Source organism: Thermobia domestica, chromosome 4, assembly GCF_964235325.1.
Source record: "Thermobia domestica chromosome 4, izTheDome1.hap1.1, whole genome shotgun sequence".
Lineage (NCBI taxonomy): Eukaryota > Metazoa > Arthropoda > Insecta > Zygentoma > Lepismatidae > Thermobia > Thermobia domestica.
The window spans coordinates 309,129,958-309,144,421 of NC_137457.1; the positions used below are offsets into that span (position 1 = coordinate 309,129,958).

At 35.2% G+C, this 14,464-nt stretch overlaps 1 protein-coding gene across 4 annotated transcripts in view; it reads right to left on the reverse strand.

The window, feature by feature from the left end:
* LOC145684285 (uncharacterized) overlaps window positions 1-14,464 on the reverse strand; it is a 141,979-nt gene that overhangs the window by 34,335 nt on the left and 93,180 nt on the right. For all 4 annotated transcript variants that reach the window (XM_081756434.1, XM_081756437.1, XM_081756435.1 and 1 more), the window contains exons 10-12: window positions 12,271-12,600; window positions 10,675-10,967; window positions 4,123-4,265 (exon numbers count right to left, since the gene is read on the reverse strand). In XM_081756434.1, coding sequence (XP_081612560.1) covers window positions 4,123-4,265; window positions 10,675-10,967; window positions 12,271-12,600 — 766 coding nt within the window. The remainder of the gene's footprint in view (window positions 1-4,122; window positions 4,266-10,674; window positions 10,968-12,270; window positions 12,601-14,464) is intronic.

Here is a 14,464-nt window from a genome sequence, read left to right on the forward strand (position 1 = left end):
TTTTATTTTGCCTATTTTGCCTATTTCGACGTTTACTGTCTAAATAATTGCTTTAGTGCCTAATGTTGCCTATTCTATGCATTTTCTTCAAATTAAGCCTTCATTGGGAAAAATGTAATTTATCTAACATATATAATACACACATATATGTGTATATTAGGTGTTTGTAAACACAAGCACGTGGTACGTTGCAATATATATATACAGAGTGAACTTCAAGATGTGAACATACTTCGGGAAGTGATTAGTGATATCAAAAGAAGACAAACAGTTCTCGTGTATTTTTTTCATATTCCGTGTCATGTACAAGTGACAGAGTGCCAACTTGGAATCGAAAATCGAATCCTGACAATTGGAACGAAACCGAAAGATGTGCGCATACTTCGAGAGGTGATTCGTGACATGAAAAGAAGACAAAAAGTCCTCTTGAATGTCACGAATCACCTCCCGAAGTATGTGCACACCTTTATGTCTCGTTCCAATTGTCAGGATTTGATTTTGGATTTCAAGTTCGCCCCCTTGTCACTCCGACACGACGTGGAATTCGACAACATGCAAAAGAACTTTTTGTCTTCTTTTGTTATGAATCACCTCTTGACGTATGTGCACATCTTTCCGGTTTTCCCAGTATATATGGAATGCATAACAAGCTTCGTTTTTATATATACAATAGAAGAAGATATTAACAAAGAAGTATGTTTCTATATTCTTTGAACTTGTCTATGACTTGAATCTAGTTTTTAATTATATTGAGTATTTATCTTCATTATTTCGAGTTACATTTTAGTGCCTATTTTTTAAATTTTTAGTGCCTATTTGCCTGCCTATTTTCCAGGTTTTTAGTGCCTAAACATCCGGTCTCTAATAATAATAATACTACTACTACTACTACTACTACTAATAATAATAATAATAATAATAATAATGATAATAATACTCGTATGGACAAATGCACAACATTCTGCAATGTATTTAACAACCTAGTGTACTAAATTTACTCCTTTCATGTGGTTCGCGCAACATTGGAATTTTGTATTCTTCAGTTTTGTCCTTCCATGGTACGGATTTATGGGGAAACTGAACTAAGTAGTCCAGTTGTAAAGTCGCTATCGCAGCGATTGACACGGAAAAGATGTTTTACGCAATTCAAATTTCTTGTTGATGAGGTACATGCCTCAAGTGAATTCGTTACTCCAACTTCAATAGATGTGAATTTTCGATACTTGCTTAAATAAAATAAAAAAAAAAATATCTTACTGTAACGACAAAACTTATGATTCTTAAAAATGATTCCAATAACGAAATTTCAGGTTGAATTATACTATAGGTTAAATAGAACACATGACAGAAATTATACAATTAATACACAACAATGGAAAAAAATAATCTCTGAACGTAAGTAACGTAGTAAATCATCATTCATAATCCTTACATTAGGCAATTCTTATATCAAACAGAATTAAATGCTAATGTCCTAGAATCGAAGAAGGGATGCTGATCTGTGAACTCCGGAAATTCTACCAATTTATTCGTATTAGGACAGGGTTCCTGCTAATCCGTAGAAATCTATTTCTCTGGCCTTTGACAGGAAATTCCCTGACTTCCGTGACAGGTGTCGGATGACGTTGACGTATAAATAAGGAATAGGCCAAATAATGGTGAATATTTATTCTATAGAGACAAAAAATAAATACGTACATAATCAACTGCTCATACGTACATTTCACTTACCTTTCATAAAAATCTGAGCAGCATCCATACTATGATCATTAATATCTACCCCCAAACGTCTGACAATCAATTACTGTGAAGATACGATACTTCTTATAATTAATTTAACAGGTAATGGTTGGCTAAGCTGAAATTGGTGTATAATTAATTAGAAAAAAATATATTTTATAAAATTTCCCTGACTTTCCCTGATTTCCAGTCTTTTTCCCTGACCTGCATCCTTTTCCCTGTTTCCCTGATTTTCCTGACCGGTAGGAACCTTGTAGTGGTACAGCAGTAATGTTGATTTGCTAGCAGCAAGTTTTCTATTGTTGTTTTGATATATATCCAGTAGTAACCAAGGCATGTATGCTAAAAGTAATTACGTTGAAGCTCATAAATATCATACCTCGATAATTAGTAAAACTTTTAGTAACCAGTTTCATGTATCTCGTATGTGAATGTTTAATATGAATTTATATTTCATGTTCATCTTGTAATTTCTTTTATTAATATATGCTGTGTTTTTCCTTTCAGATATCCAGCTACGGATATGTAAGTATATTTGGTTTTTATTATTCCTTGTATATATACATATAAGTATTATTATTTTCACATAACTTTAGACAATTCTTATTTTACTTCATTATCTATATTCTCAATCCATTATCATCATCATTTATATTTTACTTTACTTCCACGTATTTATATTAATTATTTTAATATTCCTTTCCTTTATTTTATATAAATAAATGCATATGTAAGTACATAACGTAGCAACATGAATTAACAGATAACTACTTCATATCCTTTGCAGAATATTACCCGAGTACGCGACACCATTGTAAGATCAAGTGCCTACTGGGCGTAAGGGAACAGTGAACAGCTAGATGGCAACATGCAGTACATATGAGACGAAAATACCATAGAGTCATGACACCAATCTCAATATCTTACGCACGAATAATTACATACAGAACATAGCCTATTAATAAGTGTAGGCTTTAAACCATATCAGTTCCTTCGTTTAGTTGAGAACTAGTTTATTTAAGGTTAGCCACCCCACAAAATCATTCAATCGTTAAAAAAAAAAAAAAAAAAAAAAAAAAAAAAAAAAAAAAAAAAAAAAACAGATTATACAGAATTTTGTTAATAGACAACTCTCCCAACTATAGATCTTCCATTTCGAGTGGTCAACGATTATGAAGGGGAAAGGTTTTCCGCCCTCCGAACCTGCTATTTCTAGTGGACTTGCATTTCAATTACCATCATCTTTACAAGACATAAATTGAAATGTACGTAGGAAAAGTCACAATACTTTACATTGATTTTAGTTTTTATATTGTATGTTTGTATTACTTCCTATAGTATTTTATCTTGTAACTGGTCCACAGATAGTTTAAAATCTTCACTCTGATGCAATCAACGAAAATTAATGGTTTTATGAGATTTTATACATTAACTAAATTATTGACAATCCTCTCTCTTTTTTAAAAAAAATTTACGGTACATTTATTCATTTTTTTTTTGTTAATTTTATATCAAAACTTCCTCCTCTTCTTTTTGAGGTGCAAATTTATTCAATTTCGCCATATGCTTTTACCGGGTATATGAATAACAATATAGTAAAATTGAACTGTAAATGATACACAAGTAACGACAAGAAGGAAATATAGATTCGCCGCATTACACTAGTAAAAAAACACCATTAAACAGACGAACGTTTGAATTAAATCTTCGTGCCATACCGCGCTGTTGTGTTCTGTTGGCTAAAAGCTCGACTATAAGAAATGTAAATAATAATGAAATTAATGAAATGAACACAACGAGAAGAAATGGAAGAGTTTCGAAAAATCCCACGTACTGACTTGTAAGCACCCACGGCCTAGAAAGCAGTCTTAAAATAATCAATTATTACAATCATTAATATCTTTAGCCAGACAGTCTACGTTATAGATTCATTTAGCATATACATATATATTATATTGATGCTGATCCATTGGATTTATGTTGAAGCACAGAGAAATGGATAGCAATTATTTCTAGGGGAGACTATGCTGCAAGAGTTGCCCTGATCCTTCCGACTTCGAATACTTCTTTCTTTCTTGTGGAAATGCAAACTATCTCGTTTTCTCTAGCAACATTTGTTTGATTTCCATACCGAAATTCAGTTTTTTACCATATAAGAAAAGTTCCTTTAATTGAATAGAGTATCTCCTTTCGCGTTGCGAATATTAGCACCAGTTCTTTTTGCTGCATCACCAGATCCTTCCTTTCAAATTTCCAATTGTATTTTATAGAATTGTATAGTACTGTATTTTGACTAAATTGATCTAGTCAAATAGGACAATAAATTAATTATTTTTCAAACTTTATCACTACTATTATTAAAAAAGAACATAATCTACTTACTGAATTCTTTGTCAAATCGGGTAACACGATTGCGAGAGGATCGTCTCACTGGCTCTGAGCGTCGTCTTCTGCCTCGTCCACCATATTCTGAATCATCGCTGTCCTCGGCTACGTATTCTTCATCTTCTTCCTCTTCCTCTGATCTATAAGAAATAAAGCGCATCATTAAAAATTGAAAGAACGTAAAGAAAGGAAGGTGCTTTACACAGTATGCTATAGACAACATATGTTAAAATTACAAATTAAATCTATTATATATATATATATATATATATATATATATATATATATATATATATATATATATATATATATATATATATATATATAAATCAAAGTGATTATGTTTGTGACTTCATATCTCTTAAACCACCCGACCGATCTCAACTAAATTTTCAACACAGATGAGGTTCGGGCCTCGGACGTTTTTTACCATTTCACTTTGACGGTGCAATTTAGGGGAAAAAGAGGGAAGAAGATATTTAAAATGATCGAAAATGACCGATATTAGTGTCGAACCCATAGTTTTCGGGGTCACTAAGATGAACAGGGGGGCAGATATTAGTGAGATGAACAGTGACACTTCCGATGCCGTTTAACAGGTTCACTACCAAGGTGATTTCAGAGTACTGCTCCCAGAAGGCCATAAATTTCTTCTTACCTTCGGCTCAATTATGGATAGTCATGTCACATTTTTGTTGCGATATTTTGCTTCTCCCGAAAATGTACCAATGGGAGCCGAGCACCATATGTCATGCTTATGGTCTCACAGTAATTTGTGACAATTAGCATTATATATGATGCTCAAGAACTTGAATAGGTTAGTAATTTGTGATATCGAGCATGAGCATCATATATGGTGCTCATGGCCCCACAGAAAAATAAGGTGAGCACCACATATGATGCTCATGGCAGTCAACCTGTTAAATCCAAATTCAGTCCCGCAACTTGGGGAAGGGGAAGATATATAAAAATGATCGATATTAGTGTCAAATCTATAGTTTTTGGAGTCGCTGAAAGGAACAGTGATACTTCCGATGCCGTTTAAATCCAAATTCAGTTATGCAACTTGAGGGAGGGGGAGATGTATAAAAATGATCGAAAATGACCGATATTAGTGCAGAATCCATAGTTTTCGGGGTCGCTGAGACGAACAGTGACACTTCCGATGCTGTTCAAATCCACATTTACCCCTTTATGTCAAAAATGAAACGTATTTTTCCCGTGAAAAGAACGGGCATTCTGCTAGTACTAAAATGTTTTGAACTGAATTAGTTATTATTAAAAAAAATGAACAGGAGATTAAATTTATTCGAGCATGTAATAAAAACGCCAATCTGAACCTGTAACAGGATTTCTTTATCTTTCTACTTTTTCCTTTCCGACTAGAACAAAGGAAAGCTGTCCCAGAAGCCCTGCACCACCAGCACATCGTGCTGGTTGAGGTAAAATTAGCGAGGGTAAGTGACCCTATAAGTGAAAGGTTATTGGCAACAGTGAGGACAGGTTCGTGGGATCAAATGAAGGTAACTAATCCGTGTAGCGAGTATTCCCATGAAGTCAAAGTGCTCAAGATGAGTGAGAACCAGATTGCAATTCATACAGAGCTACTGTTTTATTCGCTTTAATGCTCGGTGGGACCTGTCACTAAGTGTTCTCTTTTCACTGCTCTTCGCTGATGTGGTTTTACAATGAATTTTGTAGGTCATCACCATTTTAGACATTGTCCCTCGCAACATGTCCCTTGAATGGTAGAAGTTCACTACGCTCGCTTCAATTATTTCTGGTTTTCAATCAAAGTAGCTTTGAAATTTAGAAACGATTTTTTTTTTAAGAAAGTACTTTTTTATTTTCTTCTCTATGTTCCTCTCTAGACCTCATTGGTGAAGTGCTCCAGACTGGAACCGTAAGTGCTTCTGTATTCAGTGTCTTCTGTGATTTTGAAATGAAATATTTCAGTTTAATGTTCCACAATTATTCTCTTTAGGTTAAGGAAGACGGTGATCAAGGCAAGTGAATGATTATGGAAGAACTGGTGAAATGAGAAATGGGAGTACTCTAAGAAAACCCATGGACACAATGTTTCTACCACAAACTTAACTTGGCCTGGGATGGAACCTGGAATCCCACGCACCAGACATAGGCGCTATACCACTGAGTTATGCCTCCTTTTCTGGTTTCACGTTCATAACTGTCCCGTAGGTACATTTTGTTTATATTTCCATACACGCCTTTGTTCTACCCAGGTTTTAATAAAACAACACGAAAACCATTAATGGAGGCGTCATATGAATTTCAGTTAGCAGCTGAACTCGAAAAAACTTAAGCGATTTTAACATGTGAAGTAGTACTTACTTAATGACAGAAATTGATGGTTAGAATAATTACTTACTGTTTATGTTAAAAAGTGAAATTGATGACAAAACGTGAATAGTGAATTTGGAAGAAGAGTAATTTTCATTGTTAAGTTTTTATAGGATATTCTGAAGAAGAGGGATATATATATATATATATATATATATATTACAGCAAGATGCAATAAGTAGTAAATTTAACTAACTACAGGTTTATATATTTGTGGTCATGAAAAGTTCTTATTTTTGTGACCAATCCTTTCTCGGGAACCATGAATTCTAGAAAGATGCCATCTTCACTGATCGATCGCAAATTTTTTGTAGATTGTTCAGTTCTAATTGAATATTATTTTTTTAAAAATGCCAGTTATTCCTTTATTACATTTTTTAAGGGTACACTGGAAATATTAAAATTTTAAAAAGTAAAGCATAATATCCTACGAGTTATACATTCCAACACCACACATTTGTAAACGGGGTTACTATATCTCTCCGGCGTTTATTTCATGGCCAAATGATAATGAAAAACGAAGGATATCATTTCTTCAGTCTAAGATGAATCTTTATTGTTTGGAGTGTTTTGCTTAATGAAACCATATATCACTGATTGTAATTAATTGTGTATGTAATGTATTTGCCTATTACATACAGCATGCAAGAAAGAAAAAAATACTGATCATACATGAATAGAAACTCCCAACCGGAAGTAGGCTCAAATCTTGCAAACGGTGCGAGATATTGGAAAAATCTCCGCTTTATGATACCCCTTATCGATTTTTATCAAGACGTCTTTCACTTGTATCTGTAAAGGGACATGTACATATGTTGTGAGGAATAGCAAAAAGATTCATGCCCACATGTGAATGATACGCTGTGTAGAGACCGCAGGGTCAGCTAGTTAGAACTCGAAAAACTAGAATTACAGGGTGTCTACCAAAATTCCAAAATGAAATTTAGTGACTTTTTCGTGACCTTTTCTTTTACCAAATCATAAAAGTTCGTAACATTCTCAAGAGCGAATTTGGGTACGAACTAGGACGAATTTTCATGTATGCGATAGAAGCACGCTTTGGTATTGCCGTCCACAGACATTTTTAGTGGTGAATTTTGACGTTTTATAGAACAAAATTTTCCAGACTGTAGTTACATTTGTGCAGATAAAAAAAAAAAAAAAAAAAAAAAAAAAAAAAAAAAAAAAAAAAAAAAAAAAACGTGCCCCAAAAGCAAAATTTCTTGACTTTCACGACCGTTTTCTGATTTCGTGACTTTTTCATGACTTTCGTGACCGATAGGCACCGTGAGTTATTCTTTACTAAGTTTTAAGTACTGCCTTTCCTCTAATGAAAAATCTCGTATGTCTGAAGTACAATGAATTAATTAAACATCGTTATTTGAACTAGCTGTTCCACCTGAGCCTTCAGCTTGCTTTGTACTACAGGTCCAAATCATGTTTAATTTAAAATTTAAAAGCTCAAATTGGCTACATTTTTCTAAAAGTAAAGTTTACTCATCAACCACCCCCAAATCTCGTAATTACATTTATGCAATTATTCAAGGTCTTGGTCATATACATTCCCTGCATGAACAATGCATTTCAACATTGTTTCGAGGTGTAATTCGAGATAAATGAAACGTAAAGCTGTTCATGAATGAACACTGGATATTAATGCTGTAATGTATCATGTGCTTGTGTTTACAAACGTTCTATACGTGCTCCTATTTACAAAGAACAACTACTTGCACTTTATTATGGAATACTACGATTGCAGACAACGGCCACACCACCAGTCACATGACGACGAGGGAACAGCAACGCCATCACCTTAACTGGAGCGCTTATATAACCAAATGGATTCCATGGAGAGCTCTGAGGGATTCCAGTCTCGGCTGGTCAATCCCTCCCTTAGCTTGCTTCGGAGCTCTAGGAGATATCGAACCCAAAGCCTCAAGTTTGCTTCGGAACTCCAGGTTTTCCTTCTTTGGAGCTCTGTCGGGATTCCTAACATCAGTCGCTTAGCCTGCTTCGGAGTTCTGTGGCTTTTCAAACACTCTCTCTGCTTGCTTCGGAGCACTGAGGATTCCTAACCCACTCCACCTAGCTTGCTTCGGAGCTCTGTGGAGATCCTGCCATTTGCTGCTCGGGCCTTGGTTCACCTTTCTCTACCTTGTATTAGAGAAATTAAATTATTGTACTATTCTTGTAGAATACTGTTTATCGAGGATTTTTATAATAAAACTAATTTCGGACTACAATTGTCTTTAACAAAGCTCTACCTACCACTATACATGGAGAACTTTACAATACAGAAACCTAAATATAGGTACGGCCCTTGTCCTATTCTGAAATAATTAAATTGAAAAAATCCAGTTTTTAAATTGTAATTAAATCTGCACAATAACTTTAAGCCGGCATATTGCGTGCAGAATTTAACACCCGATAGCGACATCTATTAGCGTGACGCACAGACAGAGACATTTGTTGTCTATATTAGGATACAACAAAACGGCGGCGCACAGAATATTCTGTCTAACATTTCAATATTAAGTCAAACATAAGAGATTATGATAAAAAAAGATGGGGTCTCATGTTGCACACACGCAGAAATCTGTGTCTAGTTTTAGTTTCACACAAAGGCTTCGGATCGTACTTTTCTACGATATTATCTACAGGTAAGGGTTGGAGATTAAAGAGAAGCGCAAGCTTAAAAAAAAATAAATAAATAAATAAAAATAAAAAAATAAAAGTACGAGGGTGGTTCAAGAAGTAAGCTTCCCCGCTATAATTTTGTTTCTGACTTCAGATATTTTAAAACAGCTTTAAAATCATCGGTCGACAAGCAAATCCCTAAATTTTTTCAAAATTGTTTTGATGCCTGGGTTTGACGATATCAGAAATGTGTTCAAAATCACAGAGACTACGTTGAACGGTAGTTTTCTGTATAGGGCAGTTCAGGCTATGATCTGTGGTACCTTTTGCTGTTATATGTTCATTAATACTTTTTTTTTTTTTTTTTTTTTTTTTTTTTTTTTTTTTTTTGTCCAGAGGACGCATTACTTTTAGATACACCCTATTATATTAGTATCTGAAAGTTACATAAAAACCTTCCAAAATTACACTGTGTTTTGTAAACTGCTGAGAAATTTTATGAAGTTCACTATTTGGTTTCTACGAGCGAAACAAAACATTTAATTTTAATCTTTAAACGCCCATTGATATAACTGCTGCGTTCATGCTTTAAACTTTAATAGCACAGTTCCTAATTAAGCTAGGATGATAAAAAAATTTTTGGCATTAATATGTTTGTGAACAATGAAGCTTTCCGCCGATACGCATTTTATGTATTTGGGGGTATACGGCCGGGGGGAAGGAGGGTAAAATTTTTTTTTTTTTTCATCAGGTTTTTCGGGAGGCTATTCCTCCCCTCTCTGGGGGTACATTCATAAATATTAGTATGTGAAGCAATGAACTAGTCCATTGCATGGTAATACCCTGTATGTATACTTGTTTCTTATATGGGGGAGGAGGGAAGTGCGCAAATTTCGTCATTTTTTTGAGTCTCAGTTTTTTTTATGTAAATTACATTTATTTTAAGGACGGTCTCATGTAAGACTTCTACAAATAGTGCCGGAATTGCAAAAATGTTACCTCGCTAGAATCTGTGTTTCATAAGCTTTACAACGATGTATCAATTATGACTTTGCGATAATTAGGGGATCACCAGGATAGCCAATGCCAACGCGAAAGTCTGCAACAGCCCTTCGAAAATAATATACAGGGCGTTTTTATAGGAATTTCGTTCTGAACTTTTATCTCCCTTTGTATTGCATCAATGGCTACCTTTTTGTACTATTATTGTCACAAGTGTGTTGCCTACACACTATTATCATTTTGTCCGCATAGTGTAACTGCAAGGATTACCAGGGCCCCCCAAATTCTATTTTGATCATATTTTTAGGGATAATTTGTTTCTTGTTCTTCTTTTACGAATAGGACGGGAATTGCACAAATGTTACCTCGTTAGAATCTGTATTCTATAAGCTTTCCAAAGATGTGTCAATCATGATTCTGTGATAATTAGGGAGGGTCACCAGTGTCCAACGTGAGACTCTACGATTTTGTTCAAATCCCTGGCGAGCGTTTAAAGGTTAAAGAGGGGAATGGGAATGATAAAAGTAAGAATGTATTTAGTACACTTACGTAGTTCCTCTGAAATCTTCGTCTGAATCCTGATCATCTTCGCTGCTCACATCAAGATTATTGAGTTTGCGTGGCTTTTTCCTGGAGACTACTACTTTCTTCACAGACTCATACTCTTCTCCATTTTCATCCTCTTTCTGTTCGTCTTTCCCACTTTCTGTTCCGTTGACCTCTTTCTCCTCTTCTTTCCCTTCTTTCAGCTCTTCTTTCTCTTCCTTTTCAGCATTTATTATGTTGCTAATGTCCTTTCCTCGACCTTGGTTGCCAGCACCCTTCACAGCATCCAACTCATCCTGAAAAAGTTCACAAAATTGTTAACAAACAGATACATTTTTATTTATAGTGGTAATTGTAACTTTTACTCTGCATCTGAAGTTGTACTTTTCATATACTCCAATACAATTTTCTGAAACCAACACAGTTCAAGGGAACGTTAACGTTCTTGCTTTGAAATCGAGAGGTCCTGGGTTCGAAGCTATTTATCGTCACTGGAGTTTCTGCTCGCATGAATAACGAGATTGCACTTTTAATACTAAACCATGCTCGACTTCTTTTTTGAACATTTCTTTTAAACTCAAAATGAACACACTACAAACCCGGGACCGCTCGCACCGACTATCCTACGCGGGGACATTACTACTACTAATAATAATACTGATTTTACATGGGAAGATTAATTGATAGGTCATGGCTACATCAGCGTTCACATTGAAATTCTGGTGTTGATATCCCCGACTTTCCCTGACCCAAGAATAATACCATTTATGTTAGCTTTAGAATAAAATCATGTCTTCATTCACTCCAACATCCCCATAGTTATCTAGTTCACACCACGTGAGCTTTGTACTGTGTAAACACCTTGTGAGTGGGTGTTTTCGGGATTTTTCCGTTTCATTTAGCCTACACGGCATAATCGTGGGACGTAAGACTGAAAGATTTCATGTAATTCCTCTCTTTTCTTTTCTTTTCTTTTTTTTTTCCAATATATTATAAGCTTACTTTCTTACTTAGTAAATATTTAAACACTATTACCAAACAATAATTTTACATTAACGATACCTTTGTATCTTGGCAGTATCAGTACACTTATAAACAAGTCAACAAATATCAATTTGGTTTATCTCTTTGATTATCTACAACCAAGAAAACTTTTTTTTTCAATCTTGTGCACTACTTGGATTATTGGTTTAATTTGTTCTTTTTCTTTCAAAGCTTGTAGTTTAAACCCCTTTCGGCGCTCCTTAAGCTTCTCTATCTCTTTTTCAATTTATCTCGATTCTTTGAGGTATTCTTTAGTGTTCAGCTAGAACGAACGAACGAACGCAAAAAGAAAAGTAAATAAATAAGGAATGAATGAAAAAAAGAAAAACTCTTTAGTGAATAGCGATTTCCCTGTTTTTCTGTATATGTTGAAGCATTTTCCCTGACTTTCAAGATCAGTGTCAACCCTGTACATGGAATCGAAGTCCTACACATCAATGTGGGATGACAACTACATTCACCGCACCTCCCTCAATTCCTTTTGATCTCTTTCACTGGCGTAAGTTACACTACTGCTTACAATAAAACAAACGTGTTAATTATTTCAATGCTTACCTGAATTGCAGATTGTATGAGATCGTCATATTCATTAAAACGGTAACTGAACAGCGCTTGTCTGCGAACACGGAGCTGATACGCTGGCTCCGAATCAGAGGATGAGGACGATGAAGAGGAGGATGATGACCCAGATTCTGATTCACTTTCACTCTCCTGCTTCTCTCTCTTATCCTCGGCGCTTTCCTTCTTCTCCACTTTCGGCAGAACGTTATCTAAACTAATGCCAACATACGCCAGACGCTTCTTACGAAGCTCTTCATTCTCACGACGTTTCATCACACGTTCATATTCGCGAAGGCGGTCTTGAAGTGTAGCCAACAGATTTGCCTGAAAATAGAACATACAATTTCATTCAAATTCTCAAATTCCACAGTTGTATGCGGCAAGACCTATTATAGCAGAGACTATATTGCAATGTTCTATACGTGCTCCCGACACCACATTCTGGCAATAAACAAGTTCAGACGACAACAACAATGAAGAAGACGTCATCAACAACCGTCCTATAACAAAGATAAATGGTCAGCAACATTTCAGCATAAAAGCAGCCACAGAACCGCAAAAAGCATCAATCTTCATCGATTGATCGTCACCTTACCACTTTCTACGACGCCTGGTCCTCGAAATAACCTCACCACTCTGTAAGCAGCTTGATATTTGAGTTTTATCCCCCTCTCTAGACGCTCAATCTTTAAGAGACCTTACACACAATTCTTGGCCACAAGAGCCTTGGATCCTATCACCCTATAGAGGAGCCAGCAAGAGGTCTCTGACAGCTCGCAGAGGCGTTGCCACTACTCACGTGTCAAGGCTTTTTTCGGTGCATCTATAGTGGCAATTTAATTAATAATGTGAGACTGAGTGACCGTGGTTGGTAACACTAGCAACAAAGTAGAGGCTACATTTTCCCTCCGCATGTGGGAAGAAACCTTCACAGACCATCTCTTGTTGGCCCTACTATAGAACGCTCGATCTCTGGGTCTCTACAATCACACCAACAAAACCACCACACAAGGAGTTAGTATGTGAGACTGCACTTATTACTGTACACAGAGGAATTTTTATAATAAAAGGTGATAAGAAAGTCCAAAAATTCTCGTGTATCATTTTTTAAAGCTCTACCGTAAAGAGAATTTTACAATATTATTCATGTACGGTGTCGGAAGCTCAACGGTTCAATATTCTTTCCTCGTAGTCACAGAACAGCACTCAAATTAGGCCAACAAACCCCCTTCAAGTTACCGTATGTCCGAAGCAACACTTCGCAGACAATGTGTACTTTATTAGAAGAAAATCCTTCTATATATATATATATATATATATATATATATATATATAAAAAAAAAGTAATAGCGTCAGGTTTGTGATGAAGTTTAGTTTGAACGGTTTATTTTCTAAATTAATATTAAAACCGGAAGTTGTAGAAGATGCCCATTACTTCCTGCTTTAAGTAGCGAGTTAAAGATGGAGGGAGATGAAATATATTCTTGGACCGTTTAATCGATTAAAGGAAACCGATTCTCACTATCTACTACAGTTTCTGCTCCATAGCGATCATTGCCAAAACCGGAAGTGGTTGATTTCTACCACTTTGTCTCTCCTGGACAGACACACAAGAATAGGCAGAGAAAATATATCAAAAGGTCTTGGTAAACCACCTTCTTAAAAATGAACGTGCTGACGTTCATTTGGTGAGTCGTTGCTTCAATTTTAGTAACATTTATTTTGCCTATCTCACTCTGTATTGCCAATACTCTGCTTAAGATAAACATTAAATATTACAGTAACGGAAACTTTCTATAGAGACTGTCTTGTATACATTCTTTGTAGTACCAATTAATTAATAAATGACTTAAAAGCCACTGTTTATGTCAATATTAATTAATATTCTCTATTTACAGGTTAACTTTACCAAACTTCTGGGCATTTTTAAATATTCGTTAAAAATTTGCTTCGTCTTCCTCTACACCACTACATTAGAAAATTGTATGTGCAATTAAACATGGTATTTTCCTGGAAAATCACTGTTGCCAAAACAAGTTTGTATCCAGTTTTAGTGAAACTTTTACTCCTACAGTGCATACATTTTTCTTTCTTTTTTTTATATTACCATTTAGTGTTTACGCGCTACCAAGATTCAAGTACATGAGATCTAATGGGAAAGTTGCAATTAGACCCATAGCAGAGCATA